Consider the following 21,081-nt stretch of genomic DNA (forward strand, 5'->3'; position numbering starts at 1 on the left):
GTAATCGGTAAAACATGTGGGCGCTGATATGTCCTCAGTATGACTGAAATGATCAGAAGAAAGTGGTTGAATCCAAACACTACTTATAAAATAGTTGGATGGTTTTCACGCGTACCAGTACGATACTAATCTTGTTAATATAGTTAACGCCTTCCCTCCAATATTGTGGTCTAATAAAAGGCAAGCTTCACAAACGTCCAGTATTTGATTTCTTTCGTCGTTAATCATTGTATGGCACGTAGTTGGGCAAGCTGTAAGCGTTACCATAATATCCAGTGCCATGCTTGGATAGCTACATTGCATCGTCATCTTCAGTAACTTGTTGATTGACCCTTTCGGCCAAAGATGAGCACCCTTTTCAGCAACTTTGTTCAAGCTGCATAATACCGCAAATTGTATCCTCTTCCGCGGATCCTTCACATATTCCAGCAATAGATCGACTTGATCCGGTATGTCAACGCAGGTGACATATGACAAATGAGACAACGACCTGATAATGGCAATCACAAATTGTTCAGACGGATAGTTTGGTAACAGATTGCAGCATAACGATCGAACCAATGCCGCCGTATTGGCGTCATGGTACATGTAGCGTAGAACGGGTATCAACAATATTTTCATGTTTACTGGCGTTTGTAGCGATTCGATCATTGATGCTACCTTGGAGCACATTCCGATTGCAAACGACCTGAAATGTAAAAAAAATACATTGCATGAAATGTAAAAAATACATTGCATTGAGCAAAAAGTGGCTCGTGCCTCCCCTGACTGAAAAGTCCGTCGGACGTCCGTCGTTTGTCGTCCGTGCAATCCCTGACTGAAAAGTCCGTCCGACGTCCGTCGTTTGTCGTACGTGCAATCGTACGACGTCGCACGCCAATGTCGTGCGACATTCGCACGAATGTCATACGTTTTTGCACCAAAATGTCGTATTTGTCGTGCGATCGATCATCGAAATTGTTCGACATTGTCGTACGACATTCGACCGACGTCGCACGGTTTTGTTATTTAGGATGTCGTGCTATTGTCGTGTGCTGTCATTTCGGAATTTTTAGGTTATTTTCGAAATAAAAATTCATTTTATTTGTTGTTTTGCTGATTTTTATTGATATCTATTAGTTTTCACTGGCCTGGCACTTTGTTTTCCAAATATTCACTATCACTGCAGTCACAATTTTCCAAATTTCGCTTGATGATGGCCAATCCGGTAGAATTCGTGTGCTGCTCCGTTAGTAGTTCGTTCACCTTCATCGCTTTCACTCAGAGGTTGTACTCGGCCGCAAGTTTGTTCTTTTTTCCAGGTCTTAGTATTGATAATGGCGATTTTGACATTCTCTAAAAATCAAACACCACCAACACTTTCATTGTCCTGTTTGGAGACTGTTTGATACAGTTCTGAAATGAATTAAATAATAAAAAAAATACTGTAACTAGGGGAACAGCATCTCATTCCAGCGTGCCTTTAATATTGCCATATCAGCACTTTGACATTCAATTACAGCTCATAAAAAGCGTTTTCAACTGAAATCAAATCTCGGATTAGTTTTCAAAAAGCCGTAAGAGCCATTGGTAAACAAAGTCCTTTTTGCATCGGTATTCGATCTACTTACGAAAAACCACTATCAAAAATGCTTGAGATTGTTCATCTACACGTCCTTCAAGTGCCCCAAACTAAAGATAAATGAAATTTTGTTTCATTTTGGAGAAAAACGAAAACTAGTGTCAGAGGTCACGGTGGCTCTTACGGCTTTTTGAAAACTCACCCGAGAAATGATAAATCGGCCAATAAGAAGTGAGCAAGCAAGTTTCTATCAAAAGTTTTGAAAAATTAGTTGTTTGAATAGTTAAAATAAATAAATTTGATGAAATCAGGAGCGAGTGCTTATTTTGCTAAACCTTGCTAATACCTGGCGAAAATATTCAAATTATTTAAAATTTCTAGAAGTTAAGAATTTTAGAAATTAAGAATTTCAAAACATAAGAATTAATAAAATTTAAGAATTGTAGATAATAATTTTGTGTTCGTCAAATTTTCGATTCAATAATTTAATAATTTAATAATTTAATAATTTAATAATTTAATAATTTAATAATTTAATAATTTAATAATTTAATAATTTAATAATTTAATAATTTAATAATTTAATAATTTAATAATTTAATAATTTAATAATTTAATAATTTAATAATTTAATAATTTAATAATTTAATAATTTAATAATTTAATAATTTAATAATTTAATAATTTAATAATTTAATAATTCAATAATTTAATAATTTATTAATTTAATAATTTAATAATTTAATAATTTAATAATTTAATAATTTAATAATTTAATAATTTAATAATTTAATAATTTAATAATTTAATAATTTAATAATTTAATAATTTAATAATTTAATAATTTAATAATTTAATAATTTAATAATTTAAAAATTTAATAATTTAAAAATTTAAAAATTTAAAAATTTAAAAATTTAAAAATTTAAAAATTTAAAAATTTAAAAATTTAAAAATTTAATAATTTAATAATTTAATAATTTATTAATTTAATAATTTAATAATTTAATAATTTAATAATTTAATAATTTAATAATTTAATAATTTAATAATTTAATAATTTAATAATTTAATAATTTAATAATTTAAAAATTTAAAAATTTAAAAATTTAAAAATTTAAAAATTTAAAAATTTAAAAATTTAAAAATTTAAAAATTTAAAAATTTAAAAATTTAAAAATTTAAAAATTTAAAAATTTAAAAATTTAAAAATTTAAAAATTTAAAAATTTAAAAATTTAAAAATTTAAAAATTTAAAAATTTAAAAATTTAAAAATTTAATAATTTAATAATTTAATAATTTAATAATTTAATAATTTAATAATTTAATAATTTAATAATTTAATAATTTAATAATTTAATAATTTAATAATTTAATAATTTAATAATTTAATAATTTAATAATTTAATAATTTAATAATTTAATAATTTAATAATTTAATAATTTAATAATTTAATAATTTAATAATTTAATAATTTAATAATTTAATAATTTAATAATTTAATAATTTAATAATTTAATAATTTAATAATTTAATAATTTAATAATTTAATAATTTAATAATTTAATAATTTAATAATTTAATAATTTAATAATTTAATAATTTAATAATTTAATAATTTAATAATTTAATAATTTAATAATTTAATAATTTAATAATTTAATAATTTAATAATTTAATAATTTAATAATTTAATAATTTAATAATTTAATAATTTAATAATTTAAAAATTTAATAATTTAATAATTTAATAATTTAATAATTTAATAATTTAATAATTTAATAATTTAATAATTTAATAATTTAATAATTTAATAATTTAATAATTTAAAAATTTAAAAATTTAATAATTTAATAATTTAATAATTTAATAATTTAATAATTCAATAATTTAATAATTTAATAATTTAATAATTTAATAATTTAATAATTTAATAATTTAATAATTTAATAATTTAATAATTTAATAATTTAATAATTTAATAATTTAATAATTTAATAATTTAATAATTTAATAATTTAATAATTTAATAATTTAATAATTTAATAATTTAATAATTTAATAATTTAATAATATAATAATTTAATAATTTAATAATTTAATAATTTAATAATTTAATAATTTAATAATTTAATAATTTAATAATTTAATAATTTAATAATTTAATAATTTAATAATTTAATAATTTAATAATTTAATAATTTAAGAATTTAAGAATTTAAGAATTTAAGAATTTAAGAATTTAAGAATTTAAGAATTTAAGAATTTAAGAATTTAAGAATTTAATAATTTAAGAATTTAATAATTTAAGAATTTAATAATTTAATAATTTAATAATTTAATAATTTAATAATTTAATAATTTAATAATTTAAGTATTTAATAATTTAAGAATTTAATAATTTAATAATTTAAGTATTTAATAATTTAAGAATTTAAGAATTTAAGAATTTAAGAATTTAAGAATTTAAGAATTTAAGAATTTAAGAATTTAAGAATTTAAGAATTTAAGAATTTAATAATTTAATAATTTAATAATTTAATAATTTAATAATTTAATAATTTAATAATTTAATAATTTAATAATTTAATAATTTAATAATTTAATAATTTAATAATTTAATAATTTAATAATTTAATAATTTAATAATTTAATAATTTAATAATTTAATAATTTAATAATTTAATAATTTAATAATTTAATAATTTAATAATTTAATAATTTAATAATTTAATAATTTAATAATTTAATAATTTAATAATTTAATAATTTAATAATTTAATAATTTAATAATTTAATAATTTAATAATTTAATAATTTAATAATTTAATAATTTAATAATTTAATAATTTAATAATTTAATAATTTCATGATTTCATAATTTAATAATTTAATAATTTAATAATTTAATAATGTAATAATGTAATAATTTAATAATTTAATAATTTAATGATTTAATAATTTAATAATTTAATAATTTAATAATTTAATATAATTTAATAATTTAATAATTTAATAATTTAATAATTTAATAATTTAATAATTTAATAATTTAATAATTCAATAATTTAATAATTTAATGATTTAATAATTTCATAATTTCATAAATTCATAATTTAATAATAAAATCTTTTAATAATTTAATAATATAATATTTAATAATTTAACAATATAATAATTTAATAATTTAACAATTAAATAATTTAATAATTTAATAATTTAATAATTTAATAATTTAATAATTTAATAATTTAATAATTTAATAATTTAATAATTTAATAATTTAATAATTTAATAATTTAATAATTTAATAATTTAATAATTTAATAATTTAATAATTTAATAATTTAATAATTTAATAATTTAATAATTTAATAATTTAATAATTTAATAATTTAATAATTTAATAATTTAATAATTTAATAATTTAATAATTTAATAATTTAATAATTTAATAATATAATCATTTGATAGTTTAATAATTTAATAATTTAATAATATAATCATTTGATAGTTTAATAATTTAATAATATAATCATTTGATAGTTTAATAATTTAATAATATAATCATTTGATAGTTTAATAATTTAATAATTTAATAATATAATCATTTGATAGTTTAATAATTTAATAATTTAATAATATAATCATTTGATAGTTTAATAATTTAATAATTTAATAATATAATCATTTGATAGTTTAATAATTTAATAATTTAATAATTTAATAATTTAATAATTTAATAATATACACAAAAAAATATTACGGTAATGACAAAAGTAACTTACTTTAGAATTAAAAAGTTGTTAAAATTTGCTACATTAAAAGTTTTTTTCTTGTTTTGAAAAAGAAAACTTTTACTGCTACAGTTTTTGAAAATCTCATTGCTCACTGATTTAAAAGTTTTACTTTTAATTCGACTGTAAAATTTCTTTCATTTTGTCGTCCTCGTGTAACCGTGTTCGCCTAAGTCCAAAATGTAAACAAACGTTTTGGTGATTCCGGTGAGTGGTGGTCCACGACGACTATCAAAACCGAACGCGGCCGCTGCCAGGACTTGGACGCGGAAACCTTCGAAAGAGGATGGTGCGGGCTCGGGTGCGGGTGCGGAACAAGGTTGGGAGATTAGGGGAAAGTTGGTTTTCAAAAGGATAGGACATGGCTGCAGCTTCCTGCAGGACCTGCAGCTGTTTCACGATCGAAATGGGTAAGAATGAAGCTTGGGTGTTTGATGGCGTTTGAGATTATTTTGTTTGTTTTTGTAGGACGCCGTTTATGTGGTTGCCGAAGATCGGAGGTCGGGATATGGATTTGCACCGGTTGTATTCGGTGGTGGTGGCCCGGGGTGGATAGACGAGATTGACGTTGAAGCAGATTTACATCCGCTTTTTGAACAAGTACGAAAAAGTTAATTTTCACGGTGTGGAGAAGGATCCGACGGAAGAGGGAAACGACGAGTAGCAGCATAATCGGAGGTGGTCAGCGCGGATGTTGCACTCGGTGCCGGCGGTTTACGACCATCAGCAGCATTATGTGCCAGAAGTGATGACGGGACAGTGTGGGATGTCCCGAGGGTCCGCAGTCCATTTCTCGTTGCGGGACGAGTATTACCTAAACATCCGGAAGAACAGTTTGCACTAGTTCTGGAAGGACCGTCTGTACGAAAGCCGCAGGTCTTGGAGCTGTCGTACTCAGATTACTTCCAGAGGTTAGAGCGAGATCCGACGAACCTGATCAAAAACATCAACGTGGAATACCGAAGAAGTTACAGGTGAGTATTGAGAATGTGTTCAGTGTCTAGCCAATTTCATTTACGAAGTGATCGTGAACTATCCGTTCATGCGCTTCACTTCCTTGCCGAAAATGTCGACTTCCCTTCCCGAATCAACAACCAATGGCCAACTTCTCCAACCCTGTCCTGATGATGGCCGGCAACGAGACCACCCTGTTCTCTACATCGCTGTCGCGCTCCAAAATAAAGGCCGCGATGTTGCTCCTAACGAAACATCCATCCGTAACCTGCTCAGCCTGGGGCCTTCGAACGTGACCGGTGGCATACCGTAAGAATCGGTACAGCTTGGACGCGGAAGTTGGCAAACCATAAGCAGATCCGTTAAATACAAAAAAAAATCGAAAACATACTGTTTTAATATTAAAATATTGAAATAAAATCCATCACATGTTTCGAAAATCATCTTTCAGCTCTTTTCTTATATTAAAAGTAAAAAACTTTTACCTATACAACGATTTTGTTCCAGAAATTCAATTCAATTCAATTCGGTTTTATTTTTGAATAATCCAAGTTACAATGAGTTCATTTAGGTATATAACAGAGTTTTGGTGTTCTTTTCAGCTGTGTTTTACATCGTAATTCAATCGAAAAATTATTACTTATAACTATGGAATTGACAAGAGTAAGAAAAAGTTTTCAAAAAACTTACAGAAAGTGCAATGGGAAAAGGATAGATAAAGAGAAAGCTTAAAACTAGATCACAGACAAAAATAATCAATTATAGATGTGCTTGATCATCAGCTCCCCGAGGGCCAGAAATTGCTCCGCCTTGTTACGGCAGCTCCGAAACCGCGTCATCATCTCCCCCGCGAGAGCAAAGAACTCCGGCAGGGTAAAGAGATCTTCCCCGGTGACTCCTTGCTGGGCCGCATCGCCGCTACCGGCAGCGACCACGCTGGCAAACGAACGCCCCCATCCAGGAGGGATCGCTGGGTTGTCCGCTGGAACCGTAGGCTGTCCAGCTGTAGGAACGGCTGCGCTCGTACTTCGCTGTGGAGGGTGGGCTTTCTTCTTCCTCTTTTCCTGCTCCTCGAGGTAGGCCTTGCGCGCGACGCATCCGCGGTAATTGCCGGTATGGTTGCCGTCACAGTTCGCGCACTTTACGCGCGGCTTGGTTTGTTCTGCCTTGTCCCCCAAGTCCACCTTTCGTGGCAGTGCGCACGCCTCGGAGAGGTGTGATTCACCGCACTTCACGCATCGGGGCCGGAGGTTGCAGTTCCGCGAGCCGTGGCCGAATTTCTGGCAACGGTGGCATTGCGCTACGTCCGTCGGGTTCTTGGAGTAAAACCGCCAGTTTACCCAAAAACCGTCCAATGTTTTAGTCCGCCGCAGGTCTTGGATCTTGACGGTGCCGCGGTCGAAGTACAACAGGTACAGAGTGTGCACACCCGTGACCGTTGTCTTGCGCGAGAGCACTTTAATCTCCCGCGGTTTTATTCCGGCGTTCGAGAGGTGTCGCTTCAGGTCGGCGATCGGACGGTCTTGGTAACCCTGCAAGACGACCTTAACAGGGGGCTTCTCTGGGTCGTATGTGTAGAAGTTGAAGTTGCTACGCTTCAGTTCTTCAAGCACCAGGTCGAAATCTTTTTTGCTCAGTGTAATCACTTGCACTGCCGACTTACCGATTTTCAGACAATATCCGAGGCCTTCCAGCAACTCGTCAACATCGTCCGCCAACGTGTCCAAAACAAAAATTGGAGGTGGTCTACGTTCCGCTGGAGAGTTGTTCTTTTTTGACGTCGGCACTTTTTTCCGTGCACGACCATCATCGTCGTCGTCGTCGTCGGTAGTGCTGCTACCGTCGGTGTTGTTGTTGTTGTTTTCTTCATCGTCGCTCAGCATCTGGAACTCGTTCCTGATGGGGATGTTGGCGGATGTTGATGTGCCACTGGTCGTGGCACCGGAGGTACCGGAACGGGTTCGCACTGGTGATCTCGGAACATATCCGGGATGTAGTAACTTTTTGTCGATTCCTTCTGCGCTCACTCTCCCCTGCGCGATGGCGGTCGACACGGCGTTGGTTTGTTTACCTTTTTGCACACGGCCGGTAGACGAACTTCGCGGGTTTTTCGAGGCCGCACTCGAACTGCCACGGCCACGGCCGGCCCTTGGCATGCTGGTGGAGCAAACTCGCGGCTAATCACGGTAAATTACGGCGAAAAATTTCGAAAAAACGATGGAGCACTGAGCACTTGATTGCTGCATGCACTCGTGCGTACACGGAGGTGTTGTTCCAGAAATGCATGGTAGTATCAACAACTTTTTAACTTTTAAATTAAAAAGTTTGAACTTTCTACGAATATTCACCAACGCGAACTTTTAATCCAACGAACGATCTTTTTAAATTTAGAGTATTTTTTCTTTGTGTGTAATCATTTGATAGTTTAATAATTTAATAATTTAATAATATAATCATTTGATAGTTTAATAATTTATTAATTAAATTATTTATTTATTTATTTATAATTTTATGATTTTATAAATAACACCGACCAACAATGTTTCTGCGCAGGCTTGACTCAAGGGGAGCCCAAAAACATGTTTACTTTGTATTTTTCAAAAATTTCAAAAATATTTGGACAGAGCCGAATGGGTTTTCTCCAAAGTTTGTATGGAGAATTAGAGCTGTTCGCTACTCCCACAAACTTCATGCTGCCCCCTCGAGTTGAGCCAGGTTTCAGAATTTTAGAGTTTTATAATTTTTACTTTATTATTGTAAAATTTTTGAATACTAGAATTTCAGAAGTAAAGAATTTCAGAATTTTTGTGTTTGAGATTTAAAAAAAGTTTTGGCTCGTAGAATTGAAGAGTTGAAGAATTATTTTTTTTTATTATTTTATTGTTTAGAATTTGTGATTGCATTAGGTTTGGATCCCCCACGGGGTGGTCACTATACATAGATAGCATATTTCGCATGTATTTACTACGGTAAATCCGTATGTGCATCCATATTCACGAGATAGAAAAAACACGAAATTCTACTTTACGATTTATTTCAGTGGTGCAGGTTGTCAGTTGTCGTCGTCGCGCGCTGCATATTGTTTACAAACAAGAAAATAGGAAAACGCACACGAAAAGTAGCGATTGCGTTCCCGGTCCTACTACAGACGGCGTTCAAGACAGCGCACCCGGTTCCATCACCGCCACTAGCATTCCAAGGAACCGACAAACAAAACCGGGACCGAGTTCTTTATCAAGTATCAAGCTGGTTCGCAGTCCCAACAGACGGAAGCCACAATCACTTTCCGGTAAAATTAAGATGCACCCCAGGAAAATTTCCTGTAGCCGGAGTTGAACCTGCTTGAGTGGATTCCGGAACAGTGGCCCAGAAATTGGATTGGTTCTTCGACAAGCAAGTGACTGCCGGATACAACCTATCTATGGAATGGGAGCTGCCACGGAACGGGACGTGTGGGTGAGTTCAAGGAGAAACGAATAAAAGCTATAGGTTATGTTTTTGAAATTCTTTCTTTTTCGTGAATTTTCAGGGCCAAGGAACGAACAGGAATCTTCATCCAGACCAAGGAGCTTTCTTTGTACCGGAGCGAACGAAGCCGTTGACCGGGCGAATGATTTAGGGTTTGCTAAGGTGACAACAACGGTCAAGAAGTTCGATCCGGCCTCGATGCGCCGTGGATACCAACCTGCAGGGAACATTTCGTCACCAGGTAGACTACGACTTAGTTTCAACGACGTTACAGTAGACCCTGCTGCTGCTCGTGCAAGGATCCAGATTATCAACCGCCGGGACGCTATCTACGCAGCCGCTGCCAGCTAAGGAACAGCGCTCCCTGTCGCTGATGGCCCGCTTCTTGTCAATGCTGATCGAGCACTGGCGGCAAGACGTTAGCGACCAAGCCATGAAGAAGGCGGATGCTGGAAGTGAGTTTCACGATTGAGTTATTCAAATTAAGCTTAAAATAAAACAAAATTTGTAATGTTTGCAGAAAATGGATCGGGTCTGGGCCGGTGAATACGTCGTCATAAGCATCGCGATAAGAACGAGCTAAGTACTGTGCGAAGTACTCGTACATTCTGACCCAAGTGATGACCCCTGTGACAATTGAATTCAATTTAACATGTAATAATCAGTACCAAATAAAAAGGCTGGTCAAGGTGTTTTTTTCTTGCTCGGAGAGTCCAACTCTTTTCGCTACGCCTCCAATCGACGGCACCTTTCTTGTCGGTGAACAGGTTATGGCGAAAACGATAAGACATCAGCATACGCTTTAGAAAAATTAGTTCCCAGGTTGATGTTCTGCAACTTGATAATCGCGAGGCGGACATGATCTGACGGTTGTGCACGGATAACGGAACCGACAATACAAGAGTGCCAAGTCCCACAGACGCAAGGCCATGTCCCAAGAGCCGGACAGGGCGTAGTTACCGCAAGAGCACTACGTCGCTGATGATGTGCGAAAGACGGTACAAGCGCTTCTGCGATACTTTAGTCGGGGTCGTCCCGGATAAGCTTCCACACGATCAGCGGGGATGCTAGGTGCTACTTCGTGGGGGGAGGGGTTTGTGCCGGTTTTATAGGTGTCGAACACAGCATGCCAATTTTTTACCGTACACAACTGGATCAACGACAACCCAAAAATGATTTGGCCAAATTCCTCAGCTTCCGGCTCCAGTCCGGGCAGTTCTAGTATTTCTAGTTCCATCCGAATCTTTTTCAAATACAAAACTAATCTAGGTGACAGTTGCCAATGACGTTTAGAAACGTCACAGCCCACACTGATCGAAATTTTCTCTCAAATCTTTAAGTTCCTCCTCGTGAATCCGTATTTACCATTATTTACTGGATTTGCTCCAAATGCCATACGGATCAAGCATGTGTCCAACCCCTTGGTTACAACAGTATCAATTTGTTAGAAAAAAAGAGTGGAAAAACATTGAGAGATAAGAGAATCAAAGTTAGTAAAATCAAAATCAAATGATGGATAATAAATAAAAGATTCAGAGAAGTGAGAATCAGTTAAGCAAAATAAAAACAGGAGATAGATGGTAGCTTAAGGTGAAATTTTAGTACATCAGAAAATGGCGGAAAAAGGCTGCCGTTGTTTGACCTTAACTTTCTTCAATGATTTGGTTCCTAACCCTAACCTTGACTGCAGCAAAACAATCTCGTTTATAGAAATCGTTCTTGAATCGATATCATGTGACTTACCTTCATGAAAATTTAAACCCCAGCAAGATATGATCGTAAACTAATGCTTACTATACATTTTTTTACTTTTAAACACATATAATCACCAGAAACTCCAAAATTATCGGCCACCACAAATTTTTATTCGCTCGCTGCTTCTTCTTAGCCTGTTTCACAGCACCTTATTTTTATTTTTCACAATCTCTACTGCGCTGCATTTCACAAATTTATATTAGAAGATGCGCTTACGGGATGGGCTACACAATGAATCACTAGAAGCATTTTGGTGAAAACTTCCTGAAAAGCTAATTCGGAATGTTTAAAAAAACTCACTTTTTTCCGCAAATTGCATAATTTCACGCACTTCGAGCCACCGAAAAAAAATGTGATTGTGTTTGCCTTTGTTCGTACACACCATGGCTTTCATGGTGTGCACATAATCATTTCTTTACAAATCATTCCTTTATGGAACAACAATCAGTGAGGTACTCCTGGATATTAGCTCCTGAAAAGTGCTTTAAAAGTGCAAAAATGCCTCACGGCAAGAAAAAGAGGCGGTCCTCACCAGCAGGATCGGCAGATTTGAAGAAGCTAAAGAATGCCGAAGCGCTACCTGCAAAGCCAGGCAGTTTGAGCAAGGACGCTCAAAATTCGTCTGGAAACCAGTTCGCTACCCTCCCTGTGGACGTGAGCGAGAAGGAAGAATTTGAACGACGGGAAAAGTTACCACCCATTTTTGTGAAAACATCGTCATCGGATTCGGTGCGAAAGTGGCTGACCGGATTTATCAAATCTGGTGCTTTACGAGCTTCCATTCGCTTGTGTGCTGATGGACTCAAAATTCTGCTACCTAGCAGAAAGGATTACAACTACGTTCGGGATTTCCTGAACAACACCAAGATTGAATACTACAGCCATGACGATCCAGGTAAACGGCCCATGAAACAGGTCCTCCGAGGCCTGTACGACATGGATGTGAGTGTGCTGAAAGAAGAGCTCAAAACTCTGAAGTTGAACGTGATCGAAGTCTTCAAGATGACGAGACACAACAAGGACATCAAGTATCGTGATCAACTGTACCTGGTTCACCTCGAGAAAGGATCAACATCGCCGTCTGAGCTGAAAGCAGTTCGGGCAATTTTCAACATCATCGTGACTTGGGAACGTTATCGTCCAGTGCATCGTGACGTGACACAATGTTCGAACTGCTTGCAGTTTGGACATGGTGGAAGGAACTGTTTCATCAAGAGTCGTTGTGCAACCTGTGGAGGTGAGCACAAAACTCAGGCTTGCGAAACAATCAACGAGAACATCGAAGCCAAATGCTTCAATTGCGGCGGCGACCATTCTACCAAGAATCGAAGCTGCCCAAAACGAGCTGAGTTTGTAAAAATTCGGCAGCAAGCGACGACGAGGCACCAACCAAATCGTCGCAAAACACCACCAGCATACACGGACGTGGATTTTCCTGCTTTGGCGTCGCCAGTAGCAGGATCTGTTCGAGTGGTTCCAAATCTGCAGCCATTGCCGTTGAATCAGCGGCAAAGAGTTGCAGAGAATACAACACCTCCAGGCTTCAGTCAGCAACCGAGGGAAAATCAACCAGCATCAACGGGTGAAGGCAGTAGTGACCTGTTTTCACCACAAGAACTTCTGAACATTTTCATCGAGATGACAACAATACTGCGTGGTTGCAAAACTCGTCAGGAACAAGTAAGAACCCTTGGAGCATTCATCTTAAAATACAGTTCGTAGTTTACTCGTTCTAGTGATTTTGAATATTTCAATGAATTTTTTTTTTTTATTTTTAGGTTAGGATAAGTTGTTAAAGTAGTTGTATTCAATTCAATGCAATAATGTAAAACAATTTGAAGCAAATAAATAAATGTGATCAGTTAATAATAAAACGAAAAATACAACAAAGATGAAGAGCATTAGGCCATACCACTTATCATGTAAAAGAAATGTAATTATTATAAGAATGTTCAATAAAGACATATTTAATTTCCAAAAAAAATTTCTTTACAAACATTCGAAATGTTATACCATAATACTCTTATTTTGTTTTGATTTTTGCCTCACAGTCCATTTTCAAACGCTCATCAATAACGGCGAAAATTGTTGCCACTGTTGTTGCCAGCTTCATTTACTTGGGCAATCTAATAAAAAAAAGTCTGAATGAAATTTTATTCAACCAATATATGTTTAGGTATATTTTTCAAGTGTGGAAAGTATAATAAGAATATTTTTTATCATTTTTAATAGTTATTATAAATACTTGGGAAACTTATCGAAACAAACTTATTTGTTAAGATTTTATTCACCCTAGAGCTAGCATCACTGCTATCCCAGCAAACCATGAAAACCATCTGTCAAGTTCAAAGTAAACAAAGGAAGGGAAATTTTCGGAACGAGCTCACATTTTTCTGGTTGGCAGCGGAATCCGAAGCCCCGGTGGCCCCAAGTTCAGAACGGAATTGATCGAGTGTCCGTCGTCGACTCCACCGGTAGTTATGGCGGCGTGGTGTCTCCGTCAATTTTGTTTAAAATCGACTAAGACGGATTTGTGCACCAGCATCGACTTGAGCGGAAGTGAAGTGATTGCGCCACAGCGGCCTGAGGGGACCGTCGGCGAAAAGCGGTCAGACGCCGTTTTTTACCATGATTCGGGCCAGATCCAGCGGGATGAATGCAGATGCGGTGGCAAGCGGGACCGTCGTGATGCGTAGCAGAGAGAAAGAAGAAGACTTGTCGGTTGAAACGGGAAAAACCGGAAAGCGTGAAAATCGGATGAGTTGAACGCGTTGACCACGGAGAGGGCACCACCGTTGTAAAAAATGGCAGAGATGGCAGAATGGTAGAGATCCGGAAAAGTCTTCCCGGAAAAGCCGGCGTCGAGACCCCCAGCGCAACGATCTACAGAACCATCGCAGGGTAGAAAATAAACAAGAATGTGTTTTGCTCGGGAAGTTTACGTTGGTCTGCAGGAAAGTAACGGTGAGTTACTACAAGTTTAGCGGGTTATTTGAAATTAAATTTTTGTTCTTGTAATTCCAGCTCAAAGAACGGCGCCAGTAAAACAGTGACCAACGCCAGATAATCCTGCTACAACAGGTTCAAAAGAGTTACATCCGACTGGAAGAAAGGATCTGGATATTGCCTCACTGCGCCGTGTTATGTTGTGTAGATGGTGACCGATTTAACTGATAGGAAGATGTTGTTAATAAATAGAATAATTATTCGAAAGAACGTCTTAAACCGAAGACAAACTTTTAAAGCTTAATGTTTTTCTTGGTTTTCTTGATATTTCTGGAAGTTGCTGGGAAAACATTATTCTCCCTGCTATAGATGAATCGAAACCTAACGTATAGTTATTATTATTTTAGTAAGTTTTTACGTTGAATTCTCAAACCAAACAAAAAAAAATGATTTACTTCCTGTAATTAAGCAAGTATTAATTTTAAACAAATTTAGAGTTATCAACGTGCGCGTACATAAAAACAAGTGAAGTTAAAATTTGTACCGGTCAGCAAAACAAATAGTGTACAAGTGTGCGTGAAATCGGGCTTTGATAACTATGTTGGTGTGAGTGGTGATCTCACCAATACAGGCCTTCTGAAAATGATCAATGATTTCAATGATTGTTATCAAGAATATGAAGAAAAAGAAGCTCAAAACGCTTTGCTCCGATTTCACCTTAAAATGAAAAGAAAAAGGACCCCGTTCTGCGATGTTTAGATACATCCACAACAGTTGACTACATACACAAATTACTTCGCTTTCCCACATATCGTCCACCCTTGGTCTGCAAAAAAAAATAAAATAAAATAAAAGCCACCAAAGTTGTATTTTTAATAATACAACTCTAGTTTAGGGCAAGTACGTAGCTCCAAAGAAAGGGGTCAAGAAACCGCGATACAAACAGAAAGAAGAGGGACCTATTTCTTGGGGCTAGTATGCATTTCTTCGCCCTCTCCGTCCCAGTCAATTCTATTCGAATTCTGAAACGGAATCTAATAAGAATTGTATACGAATTCCGTTTCAAACGCAACAACCGGTGCCGTGTTCCTTAATAAGTAAATCTTGTATGAATTCTTACTTAGATTGTGCAGCAAAGTTCACACTCGCAAAGATGGCGGCTTCTATTTCAATCCGGGAGCTGTCCAACGCGTTACGAATGGCATGATGAACCTGCTCCTTTTCCGGTATCACGCACGCTACTGCACCAATGGTTCTGGAAGAAGCATATCAAGAACAAGAAGTAGAAAAAGTAAAGCACATTTAAAGAGTGTCAGTGCCGGCATTCACAAAGCAGATTTAGAGACTATTTATTAACTAAACTAATATTAACATTCCATTAAACGACTTCCTAACCCTTTGTAAGTCGCGGGTTTTGACGATACTTAGAAGTGTCCTTACAAATTGTGTACAAAGTACAGGTACGCAACTGCTGGTGGGCTAGGATGTCATGCACTAAGGTCCAGCTTGTGACGATACACTACCTCCCTTTACTAAACAATCGAATCCAGAAGGGAAACAATCACCAGAGCCGCATTGGAGGGAGGGTGCTGTGTGTGTCTATCCCTCGCCTAGACCAGACCAAAATCCATGCTAAAGCTGTCAGACCAAATCTGTCAGACCAAGACTGTAAGACCAAAGAGTAAAAAGTAAACAATCTTGGTCTTTGACGTACACTGAGCAAAACTCCCACAGCGCATCGAAGTGTTCGCACATGATCTGACCCTGCAGTACAGAGCACTCAAATCACTAGCGTGCCCAGCTCTTTGAGGAAGGTGGGGCAATAATATGGAAGTTTTGAAAAATACGTCATTTGTGGACACCCCCTGACCAAATGTAGAACAAATTTCTGAGGATGGTGGGGCAGTTGCCCCATGTTGCCCCACCCTGTGCACGCTAGTGACTCAAATATCAATCGCAAAACACTTGAAATTGCGGTGATTGGCCATGAAATAATTTCAATAGCCCAACACTTGAATTTTAAATGGTGTTGAAAAATAATAGTACGCACAAGCGATATACAGGTTCTCGCTTGCTAGTCGTGCACGCTACCACTGCGTTGGCCGGCCAGTTGAAATCGGGAGAGTTTTTTGTGCTACTCGTTCTAGCCTCGCTTCTAGCCATCGATAAAAGTCGCGCTAAAATCAATCAGTGAAACACATTAAATTCAAGTGGAAAATCTCGTTGACTTTGAATAGTGCTTGTTTTGTGTAGATCTTAAGATCAATTTCAAGTGTTAATTTCCTCATCACTTTGAATAGTTCAAGATAGTGGGACAAATTCATGAGCAAAACACTTGAAAAGCTTGAGCCACCCGAATGACAATAACGTGTCAAAAAATACCAAAAAGTTAATCGCCCAAACACTTGCATTTGATAGTGATTTGGATTGATGTTGAAACACAAACCAATTAGATCTATGATGTGGTTTTATTAAATCATTCATGTGTTTGGGCACTTGAATAAAAAGTGTGGTGTATTTTCAGTGTAGGTGCCACAAATCAAGAAAAGAAAATTTGAAAAATAATTTTATTTTTTCAATTCAATAACTGGTTTTGGGCTGCAAAATTAAATGTACGCCAGAAAAAAGCGTTTGAATAATCTTGAAATTATTTATGCGGATTTGTGATTCATCTGGTTCCACCATTCCCTTGTTGTTAAACCTACAATTCTGGAGCAACATATGAAAAAGGCGGTACGATATTCCTCTTAAGGCCTTTCATCACACGCGTTCAAGGTTGATATCATAGAATAGAGAAAGATAGAATTGCCACTCATTTACCGACCGGGGGACAAAACTGTGCTGCCTAACTGATGCCAGCGGCGAAACGGGGAACTACAACACCCTGCGCATAATACTGCCAAGAATGTGGAGAACTGGTTGGCACATATATATTATCATAGAATAGAGAAAGATAGAATTGCCACTCATTTACCGACTGGGGGACAAAAATGTGCTGCCTAACTGATGCCACCGGCGAAACGGGGAACTACAACACCCTGCGCATAATACTGCCAAGAATGTGGAGAACTGGTTGGCCCATATATATTATTCATTAAAAATGTAAAATGATTTTAAAAAACATGGAAAACAAATCAAAACAATTATGAAAATTCAAGATAAGTGCATCCCTTAACTTGGATTTTTTTTTAAATAAGATTAAATGATTTTTATTTCGCATCAGCATCTTTTTTTTCTAAATTCCAAGATTATGCCAAATAAGTTGACACCCGTTTTCACTTCTCCAAGACATCTGTTTTGTCATGTTGACATTTCGTTGTCGCTGTCAAACCAAGTGAAGAACCGGAAGAGGAAAAGACTATTTTGCCGTTCGGAGTGAAGAAAAGTGGTCGTGGTGTTCCAGCTTGAAGATTCTGAGGAAGAAACCCGGCCACGCCGGCAACGGTTCCCGAGTTGTGCTTGACGTCGACGGGCTCCTCCTCTTGCTCGTTGTCCGCCTTGCCTTGCCTGTTGCGTGTTTCGACCATGATTTGCATCAAATTTTCGTCATGGCGCTCGACAGGCGCTTCTCCTTGCGGGTAACGTCCAGCAGGGTGGCGTCCGGGTATTTCTTCAGGAATTTTTCAATCGTGTAGCACTGCAAAATTGCCGAGAACCTTTAAGCAGGCACCCACGAGATTCGCCCGGGCAGGTTAGGCGGAAAGTACTAGAAGTCTTCACCGTGTTCCGGAACGTACGCAGTATGACGCAGTCTTCTTCCGGCTTAAAATCTTGTTTCTCAGTGGCATCTTCTTCACCACTTTGTTCCACTCACTCGGTTCTCGTCGACCAACCTGACCAGCAAAGCCTCCGCACTCCAACTTAAACCGCAATTTGCGCCCAATCCTAACGTTCAACCGCCTTCACTAGTCTCGTCTTTTCACCCAGCTTCCAAGCACCATTTCACATTTTTGATCGCCAACTGAACGTCAACAAGCCTTTTTCCATCTGTCACTGTCAAACAAAACGCACCCTCCAGAATGCACAGGGCAGTTCCATCAAAGTGCACAGTGCGCATTTCGACTGAAGTTCCCCGTTTCGAGCAGTGGTGGCGCTGTCGGCAGTGTCCCTTGACGTTTACAAGGGGGAATCGGCAAGTGGCAATTCTACCTATCTCTATTCTATGCTTCCATAGTCTTCGTTTCGGTGTTGGTTGTTTCGGCGATTCAATTTGTTGTCTATTGTCGTTGCGGTGGTCATTCTCATGTGTAGCTAGTAGGTTGTCGTCGTCGTCGTCGTCACAGCACGATCTTTTTTTTCGGGAGCGTTCTTTTCTTCCAACTGCCTCTTGGGTTTGCCTTTCTTCACAACAGTAGTGAATCCGTCCTTGCCATTGTCCTCGTGAGTGTGAGGAACAATGACTTGGGATTTTGCTGTTGCTGGATCGGCTGGAGGCAAAACAGGGGCAGGTGGCGTTTGTTTTGGTTTTCTGGACGGGTTTTTCTTGGCTGCCTCTGAGCAGCTTTTGGCCACGTGTCGTTGAGAACCGCAGCGTCGGCAGGTGAGGATCTGTCCGTGTGTGTGACTAGACTGCTAAGTCGGGTCCGCAGATCGTTACAAACGACAGGACGGGCTTGGTGAGTTTCATTTTAATCACCCGCACACCATTGGGCAGGCCGGCGAAAATGTCTCTCCACACCTCGTCCCGTATCGTCAGCACTTCGCCGTATTGCAGCATGGCTTCGGCGATCTGCATGTTGGACATGTCCGGCGGGAGATCGTGGATCCGAAAGTCGACGATGTCATCGTCGACGTAAATCGGAATCGCGATCTTCTTCGTCGGGCTGATCCGGAAGGCGTGCTTGAGATGATGCTCCGCTGCTGTTTTGACGGCGGCTGCTGGGTCCGCCATTTCAATCAGCACGCAATGGCGAATGTTGTGCAGCTGGATGCTTCGAAGGTCGGTGGGATTTAATCCCATACTCCTTTCCACAAACCACTGCACTGCGTTCAGCTTGTTACGTTCGGGGAGGACGCTGAAGTCCACGACCAGCGTTTTTTTGCGGACAGAACTCATGGAAGAGCCTGCCACAAAGCGATTGTTTGTAGCGCGTACAGCGAGTACAGAGCCGACTGCTAAAACCAACTTAGTTTTGGGAACAGTAGGGTGTTTTTTTTTCAGGGAACATACGCTTATGGAAATTTAACCCAGACGTAAGCCGACTAATCGGTATTCGCAATCAGCCAACTCGACCATACGAAGTTGGCCGATTAGTAAGTTGATTAAAATCACTGTCCACGGAGAAGCGCGTATTTAATATGAGAAGAGAAGAATAACATGTTTCAACACTACGGATCATTTCACAGCTGGAGTGTAAACCTTCTGATGGCCGACTGCTTACCGTCCCAAACCACTAATTCTAATGTGAGTTCGAATTCCACCTCGTTTTTTGTTCATATTCAAAGTTCAAATTCCTGATTCCAAATTTCAAAGGTACTGTTGTAGCGTGACAGGAGGTGGCCGTAGCAACTGGCTACATTAAAAGAATCACGTTACAAACAAACTATTTATTTAGAAACTTAAAAACGCGTGCTGCTTGTGCAGCGACAAGAATTGAGTGATGGCGAGAAATGACACTTGTGCATGTTGGTATCGGTCGGCGTCATCCACATGACAGGAGTGAAGATGTCTGCGATGAGCTTCGAATTTAGTGGGGATGCTCAAATCCCCAACAGGTTGATCTCTGAACCTTCTGCTTGTGAGACAGAAGCCGTAACCATTAAGCCACGGAGCCGGTTCATCTGCATGCATACTTAGCTTTATAATTAACGATGTTCACAATTTACCTCAACGTAAGTGCTCGAGCTACAGGATCGTTAGAATGGATGACCATAAAAATACGTTTCACAAATTCCTCCACGTTAACTATTTTCTCCAGGTGTTTCTCACTTTGTTGACAAACTCTTAGAATCCAAAGCCGGGATAGATTTGATCTTAAATCATAAACAAACAAAACATACACGAACAAGTTAGGGATATCGTGTTTGTTAACATACCCGATACGAAACAATTCGGCCAATTTCAGGAAAGAAGAGTTTATCAAAATTGGGAAAGGATACTTTTCAAAAAGCTTAGGAAATCGAATGATAGCCTCACATTGTTCTCCAATTTTAGCGGACCTCAGACCTAAAACAACAGAACATAGGTATTAGATACGTAAAGAGAACTAAAACAAAGCGATCAATCAATGACCTATGCTACCTTTATCCAATTCAATTAGAACAGTGTTTGCGTCCTGATCTGCTTCATTAAGAAAATTTTCATTGAAGATGTTAGCACGCATTGCCATTTTTTACAACAGAAAACTTTTCCAACTTTTCGAAATTATGAGACAACTTCCACTGAGAGCAAGTCTGCAGTATATCAGCTGCAAAGCCACACGCTAACCAGGCGATCTCAATTTTGAGATGAATGTCGCATAAACCGGCTAAAAGTGAAACCACTCAACGTTGAGATGACCAACTTGATTCCAAAATTGAGATGCGCCTGGAGCAGGAAAAATCGCAGAAAATGCAGAAAATCGATGATTCAAGGTAAATGTACATAAAATTGGTCAA

General features: G+C 36.5%; 1 protein-coding gene across 2 annotated transcripts; it reads right to left on the reverse strand.

Annotated features, from left to right (window-relative positions):
- Window positions 1-859: 859 nt before the first annotated feature.
- LOC120426989 (integrator complex subunit 7) lies at window positions 860-20,918 on the reverse strand. Of its 2 annotated transcripts, none has more exons than XM_039591812.2 (5): window positions 20,717-20,912; window positions 20,521-20,650; window positions 20,311-20,457; window positions 15,605-15,739; window positions 860-1,395 (listed from the first exon to the last, which is right to left on the reverse strand). In XM_039591812.2, the coding sequence occupies exons 1-5, from the start codon at window positions 20,811-20,813 to the stop codon at window positions 1,362-1,364; spliced, it is 543 nt and encodes a 180-aa protein (XP_039447746.1). In that variant the 5' UTR covers window positions 20,814-20,912; the 3' UTR covers window positions 860-1,361. The 2 variants fall into 2 exon arrangements, with proteins under 2 accessions (XP_039447746.1, XP_039447745.1); XM_039591811.2 differs by lacking the exon at window positions 860-1,395 and adding an exon at window positions 15,351-15,506 and having other exon boundaries at window positions 20,717-20,918.
- Window positions 20,919-21,081: the final 163 nt, after the last annotated feature.

The sequence above is a fragment of the Culex pipiens genome, chromosome 1 (assembly GCF_016801865.2).
Source record: "Culex pipiens pallens isolate TS chromosome 1, TS_CPP_V2, whole genome shotgun sequence".
NCBI lineage: Eukaryota > Metazoa > Arthropoda > Insecta > Diptera > Culicidae > Culex > Culex pipiens.